This window comes from Solea senegalensis, linkage group LG21, assembly GCF_019176455.1.
Source record: "Solea senegalensis isolate Sse05_10M linkage group LG21, IFAPA_SoseM_1, whole genome shotgun sequence".
Taxonomy (NCBI): domain Eukaryota; kingdom Metazoa; phylum Chordata; class Actinopteri; order Pleuronectiformes; family Soleidae; genus Solea; species Solea senegalensis.
In genome coordinates this window covers 1,761,311-1,785,454 of record NC_058040.1, presented here as the reverse complement: position 1 = coordinate 1,785,454, position 24,144 = coordinate 1,761,311, and the positions used below count along the sequence as shown (strand labels likewise).

General features: G+C 40.7%; 1 protein-coding gene across 2 annotated transcripts; it reads left to right on the top strand.

Moving 5' to 3' along the window:
• The first annotated feature begins 168 nt into the window (after positions 1-168).
• Positions 169-24,144, top strand: LOC122758705 (hyaluronan and proteoglycan link protein 1-like). Of its 2 annotated transcripts, none has more exons than XM_044012991.1 (6): positions 169-293; positions 17,462-17,595; positions 20,665-20,828; positions 21,026-21,224; positions 21,443-21,745; positions 22,499-24,144. In XM_044012991.1, exons 2-6 carry the CDS (start codon positions 17,490-17,492, stop codon positions 22,786-22,788), a joined length of 1,062 nt encoding a protein of 353 aa, XP_043868926.1. In that variant the 5' UTR covers positions 169-293; positions 17,462-17,489; the 3' UTR covers positions 22,789-24,144. The 2 variants fall into 2 exon arrangements, with proteins under 2 accessions (XP_043868926.1, XP_043868927.1); XM_044012992.1 differs by lacking the exon at positions 169-293 and adding an exon at positions 16,927-16,990.

Here is a 24,144-nt window from a genome sequence, read left to right as displayed (position 1 = left end):
CACACACACACACGCACGCATGCATGCACACATGCACACGCGCGCGCACACACTCACACACATTCACCTGCATGCGTCCTGGCAGAGCAGACTCGTCACAGAGAGCAGAACAAAGCGCAGGATTGAGGAGGAGTGAGTCTCTGCTCTGTGTCACACTTCTCTCCTCAGTGAGGAACTGTGCGCACCGCCTGCTCCTGCTCGCGCTTCTTCGTGCCTCCCCGTGCGCAAACGTTTGCGCGTGACTCTGATTGACGCTGATTCTGGACACTTCGCAGCGCTCTGAGCAGAAAAAGGTAAAACACGGACTTGTGTTGTGTTGTTGTTGTTGTTGTTGTTGTTGGATGAAAAGAGATGGACGTGTAATTGACTGTGTTTGTAGAGTGAGTGATGTGTGTGTAACATGGATGACAGCTCAGTTTACGGCAGTTTGACAAGTTTATGATGAAGTTTTAAGAGAATTTAATTTAAGAGAATTTAAGAGAAAAGTTCAGTTTTAAGAAAATGAAGAACAACAATTACACATGAACAGAAATGATCATACACATGGGTTAGGATTAGGATTATATAATCTAAATATAAATTATAGTTAACAATAAAAATAATTGACTTTGCATTTCCCATGATGTCATTTGTGGACGGACACTCACAGCATGAGATTAGCAATGTTTCCAGGATTTCAAGGAATAATTCAGAGTTTTGAAAACATGGCTGCCACTGGGGACACATATAATCTAGTCCATTTGAAGCCTAAAATCTCACTGTCAAACAGTCTTTTCTTACTGGGAATGACCGTTGTTTTGTTGTGTAAACTGTGATTTTAACAGTTGGTTGATCCACTGCTGCGTCCACCTTCACATGTGTCACAGGAGAATAATGAATATGGTTTTAGGCAGGTGTCGACCTCACTCAGAGTCTTTTCTGAAGTGTTTTTGTTGTTGTTTTCAGTCTCAGTCTGGAAACACTTAGAAACACTCAGTGCTGACTGTGTGTCACAAGAAAACCAAAGTCAAACAATTGTAGTTTTTGTGACGTGTTGCTGCCTCGAGATGATATTTTCCCTTAAATAAAGGGCAGAGTTTTGTGCTGGGGATGGAAGGAAAGGGTCTTAAAACAGGATCTAAACAAACCTCTGTGATGAAACTGAAATAATAAGTGGTGATTTGGTGATTTATGTTTTGGTGTTTACTGATCCTCCCTGGCTTTGTAGACTCTTTAGTGATTTAGTGATTGCTCATTGTTTCGGGGAGCTCAGTGCGAGTGGACGCTGTACATCAAATTCTCCAACTCCACTTGTGTTTGTTGCTTTTCTACAGTTCTTATTCTGCACTATCTGCAGTCATGTACGTGCACTGAGGTCATGTGTGGTGTGATTTAATGCAATTCTAATGATCCACCAGTGATCCACCTCTCTAATCTGTGCAGAGGGAACATGTATCTGTGTTGTGATAGTTCACGTCATTTTTCACTGTATGTCATTTATTTTCCATGAATTCATAGTTGACAGAGCAACAATTACAGATAAATGTGTGGATCAGTCGCTCACGCACACTAACGAGTGATCGGTTTGTGTCACGATGACGTAGATAAATGCAGCTTTGCACATTTTCAGCCACTGTTTATGTCCAAATACTCTCATGGTTCACAACAACGCGACTCAACAGTTTCACTGTCATGTTCTCAAATAATAACTTTCACAATGTGTTGTTGTGATGACAGCGACGTTGACTTATTGGCTTCTAAATGACATAAATTAAGTTTCATGCCTTTTCGAGCTGTTAAGAACAAACTTTCTTTGGAATAACCTTCAGCTTCTTTCTGCCACGACTCAGCAGCTTTTTCTTCACCGTGGAACTCGGTGTTTTATACGGGACATAACAACTCAGAGTCACCAATAGGGGTGTCACTTTTTCCATCATTATAGATCAATAATATACAGGACGGTTTTTTATTTCTTTATTAACAATTTTAATAATTGTTACCTTAGTAACAGACAGTGCTTCTGGCGTTAGATTATTCATAACATAAGAATAAGGGAATCAGTGATGACAAGAGGAAGCTCTAACAGCTCAAATATAATTATTTAACACATGTTCAAGACAAATGGCTCTCTTTTTTATTGACAGTGCTCAGAGTTTCCACTAAAAAGTGACATGCCTAGTTAATGGGTCGTGAATGAATGAATGAACAAGGTAAACAACTCAATATTAGGAGGTGTAACATGTGCAAAAGTCACATTTTGGTGTATTTGCACACGTTTAGCATTGTCAGTGTCTTCAAGTGTCTTCAAGTGTCTTCACTTGTCTTTCTCCGCTGCTGCTGTAGTTCACTGGGAAACCGTAGTTTTCCCCAAACAGCACACCTGAAGGAGCTCTTGGCTTCTCAAACTCTGGCTCCTCCCTTGTATCCTCCACACGAGCTCACCAAGCGACACAGCGCGCGCGAATCCCTTTCCGTCGGTTCCGCTTCGCAGTAGCGCGGTGACCACTTTGGGAGGAGTCTAGCGGTTTCCTGCGGTACTTCAGTCTGTCTGAGAACAGCATCATTCAAAAACTGGACAGTTCACCGAACTATTCTAGGAATGCAGGCTAGGTCCAAATGAATGAATGAATGATTTGATTTTGTTAGAAATCCAGACACGGATCAGGATTCAGGTTTTTTTATTTAAAGAAAACAATAGTTCATCTTGTGAGATACGAGAGTGGACGACGCCGTGGGAAACTGAGCAGCATCGTGGGAGGTTTACACTTTCTCTAGTTTATATTATTTTCACATCATACCATTATAAAGGTTGTATTATGGTACGATAATTAGAGCTCAAACAATTCATCGATTGTTAATTGTTTACTTAATGAATCGACAACTATTTTGATAATCGATTAATCGGTTTGAAGTTTTTTTCATGATTAAAACAAGATTTCTGATTGTTTAAACTTCTTAAATGTGAGTTTTTTCTTCATTTCTTTGCTCTGAATAACAAAGAAATCATTAAAAGTGAATATTTTTGGTTTGTGGACAAAACAAGACATTTGAGAACATCATCATTTCCAGGTTTGACGAACACCGATCAACATTTTTTAAGGTTTTCTGATATTTTTAGGGACCAAACGATGAATCGATTATGAAAAGAACCATTAGTTGCAGCTCTAATGATAATACAACCTTTTCACTTCATTACACAACAGCAAACATATTGATAACTAGTGTATATGCATGACTGTGTGGTTGTTAGAGCTCCTTTAAGCTTTAGGGGCCCCGGCGGTTTCCTGAGGGTATCAGTGCTGTCTGGAGGTTCCTCTCACTAAAGCTCTTTGAATGAAACCATTCACTCTTTGGATTGTTTAGGCTTCATTTTGTCGTCTTTTGATTGGACAGTTGTCTCCGCCGATGCGTCCATCAAAACAACAGAGACGCATCGACTCAAATGAAGGTTTTTACTTTGGCCCTTTCTCGCCGTAGTTTTTATTTGCTCATGGTCAATCAGCTCAGACGATCATATTTGTGAGCGTTACCATAGTTGTGGTTGACCATGTTGTGCTGCAGCTCTGGAGTGATTTAGAGGCTACAGCGTCTCACAGCCCCTCTCTGTGTGTGCTGGCTTAGACTTAGCGGCTCCACCCTGACCCCCACCCAATACCGTTGCACCCACCCAGTCCACATACACAAATACAGACTGTGGCCTGCAGTGGCTCATGTTATCCACCACCCCCCAACTCCAAATGAAAAGGGGTGGGGTGGGGTGGGGGTGCATCACTTTGCGCACTGACACGCACACACATTCACAGTCGACTCCAATTTGTGTAAATGAGCGGTAACGAGGAAACAACAGGTTAAATGAGTGTGGGGACATGTGTTGTGTGTTCTCCTGTGGCTTTAGACGTTGTGTGTGTTTCGCCTCATGAATAACATTTCTGTAGGGGTGAGTAATGTGTTTGCACATCTACAGGCTGCAGTGTTACTCTAAATAGTCTGTGTGTGTGTGTGTGTGTGTGTGTGAGTGTTTATTTATAAACTTCACCAGAAACATAAATGAAAGATAAATCTTTAGAAGGAAAGAGTTCACCTGTCTGGCATCACATGTTTGTTCACTGTTAAGACCGTGGATGGACTTTTCTTCCTGTGACGTATTTGTGCATGAATATTAGTTTTCAAACCTTACTCTAGGTCAGTGGTGTCAAACTCAAATGACCTGGGGGCCAATGAGCATCTAGTCTGGTCAAGCAGGGGCCGACATAGAGGAAAACAAGTGGAAAAAACAACTATTTAGTAGCCGGTGGGCAATATAAGATATTCATTATGATATTAGACAGAATTGCAAAGTAAAAGTGCTTGTTTTGATATGAAATGATTCACAATAAAAACATATTTATCATGCACAAAAACAGAGAATTAATTGAAAATTTAGCAAATAATGACAAGGATAATTGTGATTAAAACAGCTTAAATATATGTCATGTTGAGTTTAGTACATTTAATAAAGCAATGAATACAACCAAATGTTTTATTACTATTATAAAAATATTGCATCACCTCGCACAGTGGTGGGCGGGCCGGGGGGCCGTAGGTAATCGATTGTTTACACCTTCACATAATGCCGCTCAGCGAGCAAATTAAACTTAAAAGTAAAATTTTGAAATTCATAACTCTCTGAAACACAATTTCCTGCATTTTAAGGTGCAAATATTGTGGAATACAACCACGTTTTTGTCTTTGTTACAACCTCCTGTGTAGGTGTTAGACTTGGCTCAGCCTGTTTTTACAGTTCATAAATGTCTTATTCCCTCTTCCCTGACTACTAGCTTTATTTATGTCTGTCTTCTTCCTCTTTTCCTCATTTTTCACAAAAGTAATGAAAAAGTCCTTATTTTTATACAGCCTTCATATTATAAACTTTAAATCTGTCAGTAGTGTGAATGAAGCACACTGTTCTCCACAAACAACATCCATTTATCCACTTTTTAAAAGTTAAGGCTTCCTATTATTCAAAGGAACCACACACACAGAACCTAGAACTACAATGTCATTTATATAAGCAGCAGCAGAGACTGTTGATAGCAATTATACTGATATAGCTTTAATTATAGTGTAATAATAATGGTGATGATATGATAATAATAGCCTCAAACTGGATCTGGATCCTGCAACCTACAAGATGAGGGTTAATCACATACAATAAAGTCATATTCATACCCTGAGTGTGAGAGAGTGAGTGTGAGTGCACCACAGGAAATTCCCCCAGCAGTCGAGGTCTATAGCAGCCTAACTAAGAGATGGTCTAGGTTTCCCTGAACCAGCTCTAACTATAAAGCTTTATCAAAAAGCTGGTTCCACAGGAGAGGAGGAGCCTGGTAACTGAAGGCTCCGCCTCCCCATTCTGCTCTTACAGACTCTGGGAACCACAAGTAAGCCTGTATTTTGGGACCTAAGTGATCTGTTAGGGTGATGAGGTAAAACTAGTTCTTTCATGAAGTGCTATGATTTTAAATTTGAATTCTGAACTGTACGGGGAGCCAGTGTAGAGAAGCTAACACTGGAGCTAACACTGGAGCTAACACTGGAGTCACATGGTCTCTCTTTCTAGTTCCTGTCAGAAGTCGTGCTGCGGCATTTTGTTGATGTTAGAATCACTGATTTTCTCTCTGGACTTTGGTGTGGGAAAGTGAGTGGTTTACAAAGTGACACAAACCTAAGTTTCACAGTAAACTCCAGAAATGTGACTTATATACAAACACAGCTTTTCACCACTGACTAAATAAATACATATTGAATTGGTTAAATCCTCATTTTACACTGTTTAAAAAGCAAGAAAGTCGAGAAGGGGAGGAAACGAGATCGAACCCCGTTTCATTTCACTCACAACTCTGCGACGTAGCACTGAAGTTTGACCTCTGGCTTTGACCTCTGACACCCTGTGAGGGAGTATGAAGAGAGAGAATCTGAACCCGCATACACAGCTGCTTCTGTCGTCACAACACGGGGTCACGGCGGGATGAAGAAGCAGATTATCTTTGATGAACTGATGATTCTGCTCATCAGTTCATCAAAGAAAGCAGTGCACAGACACACAGGAGTAATTCATTCACTGTCTTCACGCTGTGTCTTTTTCTTTGTGAAACTCAAAATAGGTTCAATTTCACCACAAAAAACACACACATGTGACCAATGAAACGTTTGTGTTTATAGCGAAGGAAAAACTGTCATAATACTTTTATCAGCCACTTGTTACTTGTTATTAATCAGCCATCTGTTTCAACAGTGCTTAAAAGTAGGTGATTGCATGTGTCACATGACATGAGAAGACACAACAGAGAAGTCTTCTGTTGTGGTGCAGACATCACGTTAGCGTTAAATGGAATTGTGTCTGCAGAGGACGACACTGCCTCAGGCGTCCATTTTTGTCTGTTAACGCCGTCACGTGATGCGTCACATGATGCGTAGGTCGGCGAGCGTCGAGGGCGCGAGTATTGTAGCGGGGTCTGGAAAATTTGGATATTCAGAACTCTCTTAAACACAATTTCCTGCATTTTAAGGTGCAAATGTTGTGGAATACAACCTCCTGTGTAGGTGTTACACTTGGCTGAGCCTGTTTTTACAGTTCATAAATGTCTTATTCCCTCTTCCCTGACAACTAGCTGTATTTATGTCTGTCTTCTTCCTCTTTTCCTCATTTTTCCCAAAAGTAATTAAAAAGTCCTTATTTTTATACAGCCTTCATATTATAAACTTTAAATCTGTCAATAGTGTGAATGAAGCACACTGTTCTCCACAAACAACATCCATTTATCCACCTTTTTATTATTATTTATTATTATTATTCAATGGAACCACAGGATATTGTCACCAAAGAAGCCAAAGGAGTCCAAAATACTGGTATAGTTCTAGGAGTTAGTCAGGCTTTCTGAAGCATTGACCTGCCATCACAGACCTGCTGTGCTTCATACTGAGGACTCTTTGTCATGGCGAAGGTGGTGCGAGGCTGACGTAAGATACTCTCGGGTCAGAACCTCTCATTTCAACCACTGAGTCCAATAATGTATGTATGCTGTTCAGTGAGAGAAGTGACTGAGCTGTGTGTTCGGCTGACGCCACAGCCTCAGTTCTTAAGGGGATAATTCAGGTGTGACTGACTTCATTCAACAAACTGCAGGTGCCAAAAACAGCTTAAAGGAGTACTTCACCGATTTGCATGTGGCTTTGTATTGCTAGAATAGCAGTAGTATATTTATTTATTTATTAAATGGTGCTTCCCTCCCTCAGTTTTCCACTGAGTTGTAAAAAATCTCTTTTTCCCTTTCCAATTTTCCTCAGTTTGAAACTACAACGCCAGTTCCGCACTTGTTAGCCACACCCACAGGGGGACGAGACTTCATACCCAGAACTAACAGTTGCGTAAACCAGCTCTTGCTCTGCAGAGTAAACTGAGAACGACAATGATCGAAAGTCATTTTCAAACTGATATGGCCACAAGGGAAAATAATATAAAGATTTTTATATTATATATTAATTATGATTAATTAATTACAGAAAAAATAACGCAACAACAAAAACCAACACATTTAATTGCAATTTCTTTTTGGACTCCAAATGTTGCTCATAATACTGATGCACAGGACACATCGTGACAATCACGAGAAGCATGATGAGAAGTTGTTGCTGGGCGGAAATTTCAGTTTTAAACTTCTGCCGAGTGAAAACATGGATAAAAGTGCAGTTGTGTGCCTTCCAGCCTCTGCTGCCACCTCAAAGCCCAGTTTGAGCCCAGTGTCGCCAATCCACACTGGACAAGACGACAGGGTTCACAGTCTAAACGACATAGAAAGTTTACAAAAACTCCTCAATCCAAGTTTGTGCATTGTGAACAATGCAATTACATAAAATCCATTTACATTGAAAAATGTTGCTTCTCGTGTCAAATGTTGATATGCGATTAATTGAGATAAATTAATTAGAAAACCTCTAATTATTATTATTATTATTTTTTATTGAGTCCCGCCACTAATTATTATATTTATTATTTATAAATAATTCCTCACGGGGATTTGTGTGTTACTAGTGCTGTCGGCTTTGAAGCTTGAGACAGCGAGCGCAGTGCATTCTGGGAGTTGTTCTACATCGTTCATCTACATGAGCCAAACTTACATTTTTCTGCCTTTCTCGGCCAAGACTTGCTTCAAATATCTACAACACAGATGAGCCAGTTTTAACAGACATTCATCTTTCCAACGGTGAAATATTCCTTTAAGACAGCCGTGGAAATATGTTTATAATAAGGGAAAACTGATTTTAGCAACTTAACAAAAGGATCCACACAATCTTAAGTCTATGATATCTTTTTTTAGATTAGACAGCTTCTTGTTCGAGTGGAAACTGACGTTTGTGTCGCTGTCCATTTCTCAGTCTGCGTCCAGTTATATACGGACAAAGGTGCTGATGGGTTGTGTCTTATCTGCAGTATCAGTGTATCAGTGTGAGCTGGGGGATGTGAAATGTTCTCCAGGAGCCTGTTGCACGTAAGCAGAATCAAGATATCCAGGATATCTGTTCACCTTTGACACTTGAGTTCATCCACGAACATCAAACCAAGCGTGCGCTCGCGTCGAGCACAGATTTACTGATGCAAAGATGAAGATGACGTCATGGAAACTTCTGAAGAGATGAAACGTTATATATATGAAAAACAGCCAAACAGTCATTTTAATAACATCGTCATATTTCCAATTTTAAGAGTTACCTCCATTTATTTCGTATGTATTCGTATGTGACATTTGTGTTATAGCAGTTTATGGCCAGTAGGTGGTGCTATAGGGTGTTCTGCACACAGTTACTGAAGAGACGTTACCTGCGTTAAAACCAGCTGAATGAAAGCTGTGAGCAGAGAGACGCTCCAGTGAGGACGTGTGTTTTATCTTCTTATCTTAAGTGTGATGTCATTCACAAAATTCACATCTGTCTTACAACAAAGTGTTTCACGCACACACGCACACACACACACACGCACACACTGTCCGGACTGGGCTGAAATACAGCAGCAGGTTTTGTGATGCCGCTCACAATCAGCAGTGCTGTCGCTAAAGACTCCTCTGTTAAATATTGAGATTTTAGACATTTCCCTGGTAATTGTTGGAGAATAACAAATGTTTTTAGGATTGTTAAGTCTTTTTTAACCGATCTACAGTTTCGACGTCTCTTCCTGTGACGGCACTGTTAGGCTAGAAAAACCACCGTATGTGAATCTCCGTCAGTTTAAGCAAACGTGTTGACAACAGAATAAGAAAGTATCGATCAGTTTACAAAACGAGTGCTTGTTCAGTGAATTGATCGTAAGAGTAGATAAATAATCGCAGTCCGGCAGTAGAGCGCAGGAGAAACACACAGCGTGACACCAGTGGAAACAGGAAGTGACACAATACTAATAGTCGAGGTTTGTTTTCAGGCCCCTGAAGTGATTTAAAGTTAATTGACTGTAGTTATTTGTTTTTATTTATCGATGTCAGTATAATATACTTTTTCTCTTACTATTGCACCATGCTGCTGGCTCTGCTGCCCCCTGCTGGTAAAGATATGTGATTAATTCGGCTCATTGAGTGACAGTTATGGGAAATAAACAATCAGTGCAAAAAAAAGAATGTGGTAGATATTTTAATCTATGGTATCATTTAAGCCACTCTCATAAGTCTTACCTTTGTGTTCATGGTTAACATTTGCTTTTGACGGAGGCGTCGCTCTCTGCTGTGACGCTCCAAACGTGACTGGGATTATTTGTGCGCCCTGAGGCTGGACAGTGGAGGGCGGAGACAAAGTGAGTGCAGATGGTGAGAGCCACAGTTGAGCAACACTGAGTCCAGAGCTTATAAAAACACACGCGGATGGGAAATGAAAAGGGAAGATGACTTTATCAAATGAGAAGTGTCTAAATGTTCTATAAGTATCTGGTTAAATTCATCTGCAGATCAGAACCTGGACCTAATGTGGCAGGAAATGATTAAGTTAACACTGTTCAGTGTGTCACTGTTGTCTGTTACCCTCCACATGAGGGTCACACGGCCGCTAGTTCCAATCCCAGCCGACACATGGCCAAAGGCAGGGCACGCCCCGGACAGGTCACCAGTTCATCACACAGACAAACAACCATTCACTCTCACACTCAAACCGATGGGCGTACTCCAGCACTGACCGCTACGCCACCGCGTGCCCTTTGATCCCTGGAGATTCGTATCATTTTTCGTTCTTTATATATATAACTCCTCACCACTGCTCATATGTATTTGGATCAGGTTTTAGTCATCAGTCATGCTTTTTGCCTTTTTTCACGCCTCGTTGGTTATGTGAGGGTCAAAGGTCACTCACCTCCTCTGCTCCAGCGTTTAAGTGTCTGTCAGACAAGCTTCAAAGCAGGAATGCATTTAGAGAGTTGGATGTATATTTATTTATTCTTGTGAATCCAATAATTCAAGTTTAAGTTTAAGTCATAGTTCAGGTTTTTTGTCTGAGGTGTAATACATACATACAAACATAAATACGTACGTACATAGATTTTAGCTTAAGAATATTGTCATCCTGAGATTCATTTAAGTGAGACACAGAAGAAAACGCCGATGCCAGATTCATATTTCACATGAAGTTTCTGGTTAATTCAGACCGGGTTTTTCATGGCACTGCATATGGGCCCGTTTGGGGGGCGGGGGTTCGAGAACGAGGGTTCAAGTGTTTGTTCAGTGTGCTCAAGCCCCGGCAGCCACATCTGTTCCCAGTGAGAGGGTTTTTCCACTGCAGGGGACACTGGGGACACTGGGGACACTCGATGACACTCTACAGTTACACTTCACCCATGTGAGCCATCAGTAAAGTCTTTCCCTGGTTTAAAGGTCTGTTGCCGTACTATAATCATACATTTAAACAAATATTGATATACCCACAGTAGTGTTAAAATAAATATTGATTAAAAGTACATGGAAATGAAAAACTTATATTGTGATATATATAGAGATATTGTATATCTTATACGTCAGGTCATGGCTAGAGATGATTTATAAGCCACTTTGTTCGGTCCTTATTGCACCTAAATGTCATTATTTATCATTATTCATGAGTTTGTTATTAAATCCAGTGATGTACTGACTCATATTCAGAGTGTGGTGCAAACTCATTCACCATTGATTTGGAAAACATAGCCAAGTGTTGCAAATCTTCATTTGTAAAATGCTGATGCAAAGCTGAATGAATATTACTGAACACATGACTGAACTGAATTATAGATAATGATATTTCGTTATGCTGTAAATAATCTGTCTGTCTGTCTGTCTGTCTGTCTGTTGTGATTGGAATTGTAGCTGCTGCATTTTCCTACAGTGTTTTTGAGGCTTGGTGATGAGGCTGCTGCTGTGGTTTTATTGAGAGGAGATAGAAGCACATATTGTGGTTTCTGCTTCTTCAGGATCTCGGATGGATCTGATTCCTCTTGGCTCCGTTTCTAAAATGATAAAGACATGATGACTGATCACGTTTTGTGATGTGTTGCTTAAATTAGACAACACAACAACTGAACTAACTAAACCTAATGAAGTCTGTGTGTGTGTCACTTTCTAAACAGATCAACTTCCCACAATAAAAGTCCAGAGAGAAAATCATTGATTTTTTCAGTTCTAATATCATATTTTTTACAAATACACACATACATCCATGCATAACAAATGTGATGTATTGTTATTTATCAGGCGATTGGACCACGACTGAGTGAAAGTGCGTATCCTCTGCTGAAGAGGTTTAAGGGCATGTAAACATGGATCTAATTACTGAGCACAATTGCTTTTCTGCTGTTAACTAAAACTCTAAAGACTAAAAGCTCAAGCATAACCAAACAAGGAGTGGAAACTGTTTGTGTTAATGCCAGCTGTATTTCTCTGTGATGGTTTAACCTTCAACTTTGCTTCTCTCCTCGTAAGTGAGTGTGTGTTTTAAGAGGTTTTCCAAACTCCTGGGGATCCATTACTTTAAAAAGCCTTAAACAATCACACTGTTCACAAACTGGATTTATGTAAACTGTAAGAGTGCGACCTAAGGAATGATTTATCAAAGTCCCCGTGAAGTCAATTTAGATCTTTTTTTCCTAAACACATTGTTGTTAAATGTGTGAAAAGACCTGGGGCCTCATTTTTAAAGCTCCCGGAAATACACACGAAAATATTTTATTATTTATTGTTATTATTATTATTATTATTATTACAAAAATCGATTACATGTGGCCCACCACCTAATATCATCTGTTTTAACACAGTTTAATACTAAATATGTTTGCTAGCAGTATTTTTGTAATAGTAATAATAATAATACATTCACAGTATTAAATATATTACGTTATTTATGACATAAGTTGTCTGTGTTATTATTGACTTAGTTTCGGATTTATTTCTCTGTTTTTGATATTGATAGATTTATTTTGGATCATAAATACGTCATTATGCTGAAGTACACGTCGTTCCATTACAAAACAAACACTTTGACGTTGAAATTCTGTGAAATATCAACATGAATATCTTTATAACAACATCATGACGGAATGTTGTGATATAAGTTTTAGCTCATAACGACCACCTGCTACTGAACACTTGTGTTTTCCCACTTTTTCTCTAGGCCGTCCCCCTTTTGACCAGATTAGATGTTCATTTGAGTTTGACTCTCCTGATTTAGGTTGATCACTGTTTGAAGTGGACATTATTTTGATTATTATTTGGTCGGAAACCGTTAAACTCTTAACTCGCGAAGGTTACAGTTTGTCCTGGTGTTTGTATGATCTGCTGATCACTGTTGGCTACTTTGCATCTCTGTTGCTTGAGACTTTTCAGACCCTCATAGAATTACGCGACAAATCTCGTAACTTTCTGGCCCAACTTTAGCTGCTTTCTGAGGAAGAAGAAGTTGTCGGTTCTGCCACGTGAGTGAGCTGCATCTGCTCTATTCACCACAGGTCGAGAGTCATTGTGGCTGTGGACACAGAGGAGGAGAGAGAGAAGCACTGTGACCACACAGCTCATGATAATGTATTTACTTTAGTGCGTACTTTACCAATGTTGCCATTCACTCACACATTCATACAGCACACCTTCTGTCACTCATCTTTCATAACATTCACACAGTCGTCAGAGTTTATCAGCGTGTAGACTAGTGGAGTCGGGAACTCAGTCTAACAGAATACACTCATATGTATGTAAACGCAGCATCTATTTAAAGGCCTCATTCAACGTTCAAATACAGCATGATGATACAGCAAATATGCTAATTAGCGTAACTGGTCCCGCCTTTTAGACAGTTCCTCCCGTCGTCGTGCAGAAGCCCAGCGTTCGCGCCCGCCCACTGCTCCATTGACTCCCAGAGAAGCTGAGCTTCTGTGGAAGTGACGTTTTTGCTGCGACAAAGCCAATCTGTGTCGTCACATAGAGAACAGAGGAAGCCGAGCTTCAAGGGGTTTTAATGCGAAACACCTGAACTGACACGTTCTAGTGCACGACAATATTTTAGAGGAAGCTGGTGGAGAGGTACTGTATGTCAAAGCTAACTAGGCATGTTTACTCTTCATAAAAACTCATGGCTATTGGTATTTTATGGTTGTGCTGCAGAGGATATAAAACAGATTTAGTCTGGAGCGATTTCTTATTTACAGTGACGGCCTGGAAAAAGACAAATCCTCTTGAGGGAAGGGGATGGAGGGCTGAAAAGGAGAAAAATAAATCAAAAACAAACAAAACAACAACAGTATAAACACACAAACTCACAACTGATATACAATCACAGACATGTTGAACAAATATTAGCAGCTGACAAACAGGTGAAGGTGTCAGTGAGACAGGAAAAGCTGTCTTGTGGTCTTGAAAGAGGCTTTTGTGATTGAGAACATTAAGTCCCTGATGCTGACTGACTGGTGCATTACATCACCATAGTCTCACTTCTAAAACACACTGGCTGTGGAGCGGTTGCGTTGCGTCTCTGAGGTAACATGGGCGGGATCATCGTTGTTGACATCTCAGTCTGGGAGGGGCATTGAACCTTTTATACCAAACCACATGTTTTAGCAGGTTTGGGGTGGAGAGAGACAGAGTACTGGATCTGGAGAGGGACCAGGAGCATAAAGCACTGTGTCATCAGCATAAAGGTGAAACGACGATTGTGATGATCGTGATGGGAGGAGCCTGCTGAACTCTGTCCAGCTTTCTCTGTTTGAGGAGTGTTTTTGTGCATAAACACATAAACATGTGTGAGTGCAGCATAAAAATTCCATCCAATTTATGTATTAAAATGATTTAATAGTTGTTGCAAGTACTCGTGTACATTTTACAGTACAGCTTTTCCATATGATTGTAATAACCACATCACAGTTCTTGTAGTAAGTACATGTGTTTGCATTGGCCCGTTTGTGGATCCAGTCGCTTGCTTGGCAGTCGGAGAGTGGGAGTGGCCTCACTCTTCTCTGAGGAACAATAGATTCCTTCAGCTCCAAAACATCTCCAGCTTTACCTCTCTCAGCCTGACCTCATCCCAGGAGACATAAGGTTTGTTTGCTTGCTCCTCGTGGTGTTAGAGAGAGGTGAGATCATGTTTTCACAACATTCACTGGGTCATTATAGGTGCACCCGTGCATGACTGAGCAGCAGCACGTCAAACCAAAACAAGAAGACTCAGAGAACAGTGTGTCACCTGCGTTTTACATACAGCACCTGAAACATTTGACCGGCTAACAGTTTTTACCATCTGACGTAAACATGACAACATGACATGCTGAGATTCACACGTGTGATCTTTACATTCACATTCCTGCCAAATCTAGTCTATATATACATCCCATAGTTCATCATAGTTCATTCAATGACAGATATGTTGTGTCCATAATACGAGATATTCTGATCATTGTTGTCACGTCAGGATTGGGTACATTGTTACCAACACTTAATGGGAACATACTTAGGTGATTGCCTCGCCATCACAAACAGGAATTAGATTTGTGTCGAACACTTTTCAGCAAACAACACTTTATGAAATCAAAATGCATCATTCAAAAATATTGTATTTTATTTGTTCGTAAATAGACTTTTTGTTTTCCAGAATGACTTGCTTGAATTCACTTGCTCAGACTCTTGCGCTCCAAACTTGTTCCCTGGTCTTTTTTGGATGTGATTCTGTCCATGGGCGGGTCTTTCTGCTGAGTGACAGCTCAATGGACAGGAAGTAGACACGGGCTTGGAGACGCTGTCCGTCTGGAACTCGTTCCCCCCAAGTTTTCCCCGTCGACATCTGACAAGGTATCTCGCATCTAACGCATGTCAGATTATCTTTGAGATTAGGAACGAGTTTCAAGCGCACGAGCGTCGGAGCAAGTGAAATATCTGATCATTGAAAACAAAAACAAACAAATAAAAATACAATTATTGCGAACCACTGAATCCATAGTTTATTTGCAATTTGTGTATTTTGATTTTGTGGTTCATTTTTGTGCGCGTCGTTTGATTATATTGACATAAATCTAATCCATAGACAAGGTCAGTGTTTATGCCAGAAGAGGTCCTAACGAGGTGTGCACACACACACACACACACACACACACACCTGGGCTATAAAGACTTGGCGTTGTTTACCGTCCACACAGATGGCGGTTGAGGAATGCTGTCACTCTGGAGGACACATCACTGTCCAGAGATCACACACACACACACACACACACACAGATAATGTGTTAACCACACATGTTCAGTCTCTCACTTGCAAACATCTGAGTGAGCAACGACTAATGGAGCTTCACACTTTGATTCCCCTGCACATTTTTTTTTTTTTTTGCTGCAGAATCCTCTCAGCTCCCTCCCTCCTTGTCTCCCTCCTTGTCTCCCTCTTTCCCTCCCTGAGTCCTGGCTCTAGCCCTCTTCTCGCTGTATTTTATTGGCTTCACCTCCCTCTGTATCTCTCTCTATCCTCATTTCACACATCAGCTGCTCCCCTCATGTCCTGCAGAGAACAGTCTGACTGAACAGTTTCTCCTCCTCCTCTTTAAAAAGGACATATCTCATCCCCCACCCCCATGCCGATATACATAATGACTGTGTGTGTGTGTGTGTGTGTGTGTGTGTGTGTGTGTGTGTGTGTTCTGCAGGGTGACTCTGCTAACACTAAGAGCACCTACACCTGGCTCGGGGCTCAGGTCTGGGGGGTGGAAGCGTTATGGAAAAGAGGTGATTGTAAAAAAGGCTTTGGATGAGTCCAGATTCACAGTTTGACGGCTGAGGACAATCCAGAAGTAAGAATATGCTGAAGAGCCACCAGGGGGCGACTCCACTGTTTGCAGATATAAGTCTATTGGAACAACGTTTTCCTGAGGAGTTAATGGTGTTGTTTTAAGTCTTCTTCGATAGAACGTGATTCGTGATTGACTTTCATAAAGACTTTGGCTGAAAATGGTCGTAATGTCACTGCCATATTAGACCTGGCATAAGGACATAAGGAGCACAACTAAGAAGGAGAAGCTCCAGAAGCTGAAAATAAGACTGTGTTTTGTCAGCCTGTAAAGTGGTGGAGCGAGTGGAGAGAAATCACCGCTCCACACAACCAGGAGGCCACCAGCTGAGAGAAGTCCTCCACCTCCTCATCCAGACCCTGGATTCTCACTGCAGAAGTCCTGGAAAATCAGGCAGAAATTTGCCCGTGAATTACCGACATAAATCGCAATAAAAGGAGATGATCGTCAAGGAAATAAACGTTTTTAAATCAGTGTTGTTCCTTGTACTGAATAACCTTAATATTTTTAAGTGTACATTATGTGTGTGTGTGTGTGTGTGTGTGTGTGTAAATGAAGCACGAGGTGTTGGAGTGACGCTGCATTGTGGCAGTCTCTCTCTCTCCCTCTCTCCCTCTCTCCCTCTCTCTCTCTCTCTCTCTCTCTCTCTCTCTGAAGTTGTCACTGGGACATGCAGCTTGTTCTTCTCACTGCTGGATGACAGAGAACATTTACTGCACAGTATGTACAGCAGACAGTTTATATATATATATATATATATACATGTACATATATATGTGTATATATATATATGTGTATATATATATATGATGTTTTACTCTCTCTGTGTTGCGATGGTGTGTTGTCCTGCATGTCTTTTAAGTGGTATCTGCTTTGTCCGTCAAGGACAAGTGATGTTGTTTGTTTGTTTTGTTAGTTTTGTATGTATGTGTATGAGACTTTGTGACAAAGAGAAGGTGATATTGTGTGTGTGTGTTTCCTCGCCGTGTGTGTGAAGGATGCAGTAATCACAGAGCTCTCAGGGGGAGAAACAGCACTGCAGAGAGAGAAACACTGTATCACAGCGGTGTGGACTGAGCTGCAGAAGTCACCGCTGAACACTTCCTCTCTCCCAGGCTGAGATGAGACGACAGCATGTTCCTGTCCGTGCTCTAACAACCTCTCTCTCTCTCTCTCTGTGTTTCTCTGCAGTCATCAGACCCCACTTTGGTGAGTGAAGATGATTCCTGTGCTCATCTGTGTTCTGATTTCACTAACTGTAGCAGACAGTGATTTAGACACCGCGTACCCAGACCTGGAGCTCTCCAGAACCATCTATGTCACAGGTGAGTCGGGTTTTTCTTTCTTCCATTCATCATCAAATTAGTTCTGACACCATGATGAACTGACATTTGCGGAATTGCTGCAAACTTTTCTCATAGAATAAAATTAGGGTTCGATCACACAGTCGTGTGGGGGCCAGCATTGTTGTCTCACAGCAAGAGGGTCACTGGTTCGGATCCCAGACCAAATGCAGAGATGGTTTGGACAGGTGTGAGTGTGACAGTGAATGGTGTTTGCTGGGATTGGCTCATAAACACAGTGAAATCCTTCTGATTCACTTCAGTTTTGGCCATTGCTGAATTACATTGAGGGTAAACTGCATCACTTTGTTCACATTGTGTGCGTCAGAGGTTGAGAAAATGTTCAACTTTCCAAGGGGCAATGAATCAATCAGGCAATGAAAAGCAAAAACTCATGCATTCATGCATTTAGCTTAAGCGCGACCGTTCCACTTTGAGCTCTAAGCATAGAACAAGAACAGCAGAAGTCCGCTAACCACAACAACATGACATCATTTCAGAGAAATGAGAGAACGGGTTTGGCGGATTTGTTGATGTTTATTAATATTTAGTGTTTTCTTAATGTTTGAGCTTTTTCTTAATGTTTTGGTATTTACTGTATTAGCTTTATTAGCTTACTGCATTAGCTTGTAAAGTAGTAATAAATAAATAAAACAAAAGTTAACAAATACTGGCACAACACTATAAAATACAATTAATTCCATACATTTACTGGCTATAACAGTTTTATTTTTTCTACATTAGTCAGTACAGTCTGAAGTCAGTGTATACGTGTCCATGGATCAGGATATTTATGCCTTAGTTTCCAAACACAGCAGGATGATGGAATGACCACCTTCACCCAGGTGACCATGTGTCTGTAACAACAGCACAGTCCTGCAGTCATAGCTTCTATGAGCTCACCTCTAAACCTGACGTGTTTTCAGTGAGTCCATGATCATACTTCTGCCTCCACAGCTTCAGCTGAAGCTACAGGTCTGGGTTGAATGATGGGGGAACTATAGCAGAGGATTTTGGGCGACTGTGGAATTACCCGTCACTACAGCGTGGAGGCGACACAGAAGTATAAACCTGACTTGGTCGTACTTAATTTTACGACAACTGTGTGGGATAAGTAATATGTGTCAGTGGTGTCAGTGGTATTTACGGTAGTGCAGTTACACTCTGCAACTGTGGGGGCGCATGTGAGTGGAAAATGTCAAATGTTGCCCTGTATTACTTTAGCACACAGCAGGGGATGTTGTCGTCAGTGTGTGTGGATGCAGAGGCGTGGACTCTTATTGGATGGCGTTTTTTTTCTCAGTTGATAGCATTAGCTTGCTAGGACCCTGGTCTATTGGTAAACCCAGGCATGGCACATTATTATTACTATTATTATCTCCCTCCATGTTCATCTGACCAGTGAGGTCGTGCTGGTGTCTCAGGCTGGTTCTTGGCACCAGCAACACAGATGGTGAGATCACACATCAAAAAAACCTTAACTATTATTACACGGAGTGAGGGTGTCGAGCACTCTTATGACAGCTGGTGTTTGTTGATGTTTCTTATTTCTCTGTAATCATAATAGTTTTGACCTCACTCTGAGATATTGTATGTTATGATTTGGTGACACAAAAATAAAACTGAACTCGGGACGTTTTGCAGAATGAGCACAGACCTGGACTCTGCAGTGTCCTCTCCTGTGTTGCGTTCACGACACTCACTCTGCAGTGTCATTGGTTTCCTCACTTTATCAGTGTGTTCTGCGACTGTGGCGCGCTGATAATGCTGCTCTGTGGGGGGATTATTAGTTCAGTAAGATAGTGTTATCTACCTCATTAGACTATCACAGTCTGAGTCATCAAAACTTTGTTTGGACAAGTCAAATATTATTTAAAAATAATAAATAAAACAAACATTTAAGGGGAATGTAGTACAGTATAGTACAGATTTCTTTTAGAGTATCTCCCTCTCACTGTATCACTGTTACTGTCGCTTCTAAAAATCTATCATTGAATTAGTCAACATGAAATCAAAGATGTGAAAAAAAACTGTTGAATTAGAATATGATTATTATCATAGTATAGTGATAGTGGGGTTTATGTGAGGAACAGGATCAGAGAGAATGACCTTATTCTCTCTGACCTTATTTGGAATAAAACTGCCGACAACTGACCACTAAATACCTGGAGACTGTTTTATACATTTTTGTTTAATGTTATTCACGTACTTGTCAATGCAGCTGCAGTATACACTTTTATTATTTTGTTTGATTACTTGAATGTGCAGTTATAATAACATGAAGTTTTATGAGGGTTAAATGGTCTGTATTCATAAAGGAAAGCTGCTTTACACTACAGTTTTGCCATTCACCCATTCACACCCATTCACACGTACATACAACGTTTCTATGTGCATCGTATGTTCTATCACTCATCTTTCATGCCCATTCACACATTTCCCCCATTTTAGCCTCACTCCACTGGCGGCCCATACACTTCATGATCGATTTTAAAATGATTGCATTTGTTTTTAAATCCCTGAATGGCCTAGCCCCGCCCTACCTCTCTGAGCTTCTACACCCATATTCACCCGCTCGCTCTCTCAGGTCAGCTGATCAGCTGCCTTAAACCAAGCGGAAGCTCGTGCCTTCGCTGTTGCAGCTCCAAATCTTTGGAATGATCTGCCTAATTTTGAACCTTTTAATTATTATGTCTTTGATTTATTCTCTACAGCACTTTGGTCCACTGTGGTTTGTTTAAAGTGCTTAACAAATGAAGTTGGATTGGATTCACACGCTAGCTACTGCTAATAGTTGAAACCAAATAATGGTAGATTGGTAAATAAGATGCATATAATGTCACTAATATATGACTTAATTGCTGCATATAGCAGGCAATTAAAGTGAAATATGTATATATATATATATATATATATATATATATATATATATATATATATATATATATATACATATATTATGCAATTAAGCAAAATATACACATCCATCCATCCATCTTCTACTGGGTTTTCCCAAAAAAAACCTGTGTTCTTGTGTTCTTGTTCTTGCAGAAAATGGCCCACAGCTCTCGGTGGTGGCAAAAGAGTCAAAGGTTGTGTCGAGGCGAGGAGGGAATGCTACATTACCATGCAGGATCCAGAGGTATCCATCAATGCCACCCAATCACAAGATGAGGATCAAGTGGACGAAGCTGACCTCAGACTACCTGAAAGAGGTTCCTGTTCAATTACTATTTACTTATTATCACATGAGATACATGAGTTGTTGTGCTAAGCGGTCTGTGATGCTATGTATTTGTTACTTTACCATCTATGGTGAAAGAAACAGAAATACTTTGTGATTGTCAGTTTAGTTTGTGTTAAAACTGCGTACCAGGACAAACACTGATCATCACTCTTTATCCTGCGCTAGGTGGATGTTTTTGTCGCCATGGATTTTCACAAACGGAGTTACGGCAGCTTCCATGGACGGGTCCACTTACAAGGCTCTTCTCCCATGGATGCTTCTCTGGTTATCACAGAACTCACCCTGGAGGATTATGGGAGATACAAATGTGAAGTTATCGATGGTCTGGAAGATGGAACAGCAGTTGTATCTCTTGACCTTGAAGGTATGAATGGAGAGAGAATGACCTTGTGGACGTTTCATCAAAGCAAAATGACGATGAAATGAATGTCAAGAATAAGTGTTGTGTAAGCAAAGTGTGCATCAGTGTCAGAGGAGCTTCATTATGCTTGAGAATAGCCAGAGGACATCAGTCAATACTAAGATTGAGTAGAAAGACCAGAGGATGGTTCTGACAACCTTTTCCCCCTCCTCTACATGTAGGCGTTCTCTTCCCGTACTTTCCCCGCCTGGGTCGCTACAATCTCAACTTCTACGATGCCGAGAAAGCTTGTCGTGACCAGGATGCCATTGTGGCATCCTTTGACCAACTCTTTGATGCGTGGAGCGGAGGCCTCGACTGGTGCAATGCTGGGTGGCTGAGTGACGGCTCAGTCCAGTACCCCATCACCACACCCAGAGAACCTTGTGGAGGCAAGAGCACAGTTCCGGGCATTCGTAACTACGGCCTGAGAGACAAGGAAAAGAACCACTACGATGTCTTCTGCTTCACCTCTCACTACAAAGGTGAAGGACATGACTGTACCTGTGTGTGTGTTTACCTTCATTTAACCAGGTTCCTAAAGACAACTGACCACTAAATACCCGCAGACTGATGGGTGAACATTTAGCTAGAACCCTTTTCACACACAGTGAGCTGTGACGCAAATGAAGAACTGGATTTTTTGTAGGTTTATGTAGGATTTTCCATTTCTAATTTGAAGAGTGTTTTTAATCTTAAAATTACAGTTAAGTCTTTGTGGTCTGCGACTCGCCTTAGCTGGAATGATCTAATTGTTGATGAGGAAGTTTTACTCTGCACTTTCCACATATTGATATTTACATCATGTTTTACCAGAGTGGACCACAGTGACATGGCTAACCATGCTGCACAAATGAGTTTTGTTTTTCAATTCTGTGACTGCCCATGTGGAAAGTGTTATTACATTATTACATTATTGGTGGAAAACTATCAGGTTTATGCCTGTAAGGGCAGATTAATACAATGCATTGATCTCTATTTGTACTCAGGTTATTTTATGACTTTTAAAAGACACAAAGGAAAAATGTGCTGAACACCTTCAGGGGACCCTTTTGAATTTCTGAACTGAATTCATTTGTCATGGAATGGAAGACGACAACAATCAAATTTAACCATGTTCACCATATCTATACATTAATGTTTGTTCCCTAGAATGATAGGACTTGAGGGAATATGGCAGTATTTTATGTTTATAATCTTAATTACTGTCTATTTCATATTTTCTTTATCTGTCCTAGGTCGGTTCTACTATCTGATTCACCCTTCTAAGTTGACCTATGACGAAGCAGTCGGAGCATGTCAAAAAGATGGTGCTCAGATTGCCAAGGTCGGCCAGATGTATGCTGCCTGGAAGCTGCTGGGCTACGACCGCTGTGACGCCGGCTGGCTGGCCGACGGCAGCGTCCGCTATCCCATCGCTAATCCCCGGCGGCGCTGCAGTCCTACAGAAGCTGCCGTTAGGTTCAGTGGCTTCCCCGACAAAAAGCACAAGCTGTACGGAGTGTACTGCTTCTCTGGCCACGACTAAAATACCAAACAGACAAAACAACGCTCATACACACACAATCTCTCACACACACACACACACACACACACACACTAGTAGAGTGTATAAGAGACAGATTTTTGAACAAACACATTCAAACTGTGATGCTTTATTTCATGGAAATGTTAAGACATTATTGTCATGTTGTTACTTTGTAATCTTGGACCCGACACTTTACAAGGGTCAGTTTACACATATTTAAGGTTCCTATTATTTAATCGATAAAGTGCTGCAGGGATGATGCATTTTTGTAGCCCAGCCCAGAAGTTAGCTTCACCCTGGTTCCCTCAACCTAAAACAATAAAACAAAAACATTCAGAAGGTAAGATTCATGATATCAGTAAGGAGCTCTTCAAAACTGATAAATACGATTCCCAAACACAAAATACTAATAATAATGGGATATAATCCAACTACACCAAGGTAACCTCCATCACTAAGCTCCCTACGTAATTTGATTTAGTGCAATACATTTCCACACATACGCAGACTCATTCCTTAACATTGTTGTAAAAACAGACTGTGACTTGATTGGTTTTCATGTTTTCTACTTTAAATCACCACATCAACGCTGCTGGATAACTTTTGACTAACTTCATTGGGCATGAAAAGAAAAAAGAATCTCCAGGACTCGTTCCTGCAGCATTTTATGCATTTAAGAGGGGCGGTTGGTTAGGGGAGGGACTTCAATCATACTGTCAATCAAGAATGGACCAACCATTTGATATAACAATACATGTCTGAACTGAGTTTAACAGCAATTGGTCGGATGGATACTTTTTGTTGAAGACCAGGAACAACAACAAGAGAGATCACTTACAGAGGCTCTGTAATAACCACACTGATCTCAGTTGTCCATTCTTATGCTGCGTTGCATTTGTAGTCGGAACCGGAAAATTCGGATTTACAACTCGAATTCCAAGATGGCTGCCACCAAACACTTCCCACTTTTACGACATTAAGACATTTGCTACACTGTTAAAATACCATGTCCAGCATTGGCTAGCAAAGGTTAGCAATGGCTAGCAGTGGTTAGCCCAAGTTAGGTTTGTGTCCATGTTGTTTTTTTCTGCCTTCTCAACCGGAAGTCAGTGAACTCGGGCGATGTCACGCCAAGTTCCGACCTCCGAGTTTGTGACTGTAAATGGAACGCAGCAGTAACAAGGTGCTATGACCAGTACTTTGTACTTCATCATGTTGTCCAGTATTTTAGGTTTTTATACAAATGTGTTGGACCAAACATCAGTCTCATCACTAACGTGAGTAAGAAACAGGAACATCCAAACGTTAGCATTGTAGTATGTAGAATGTAATTATCTTAAAAAAAAAAAAAGTGTA

What these genes read in the sequence shown, in the direction of transcription:
- LOC122758705 (XM_044012991.1), top strand. Translation starts at nt 17,490, where the DNA reads ATGATTCCTGTGCTCATCTGTGTTCTGATTTCACTAACTGTAGCAGAC. An exon ending in CCTCAGACTACCTGAAAGAG is followed by an intron (nt 20,829 to 21,025) that starts GTTCCTGTTCAA and finishes ATCCTGCGCTAG; the next exon opens with GTGGATGTTTTTGTCGCCAT. An exon ending in CTTCACCTCTCACTACAAAG is followed by an intron (nt 21,746 to 22,498) that starts GTGAAGGACATG and finishes TATCTGTCCTAG; the next exon opens with GTCGGTTCTACTATCTGATT.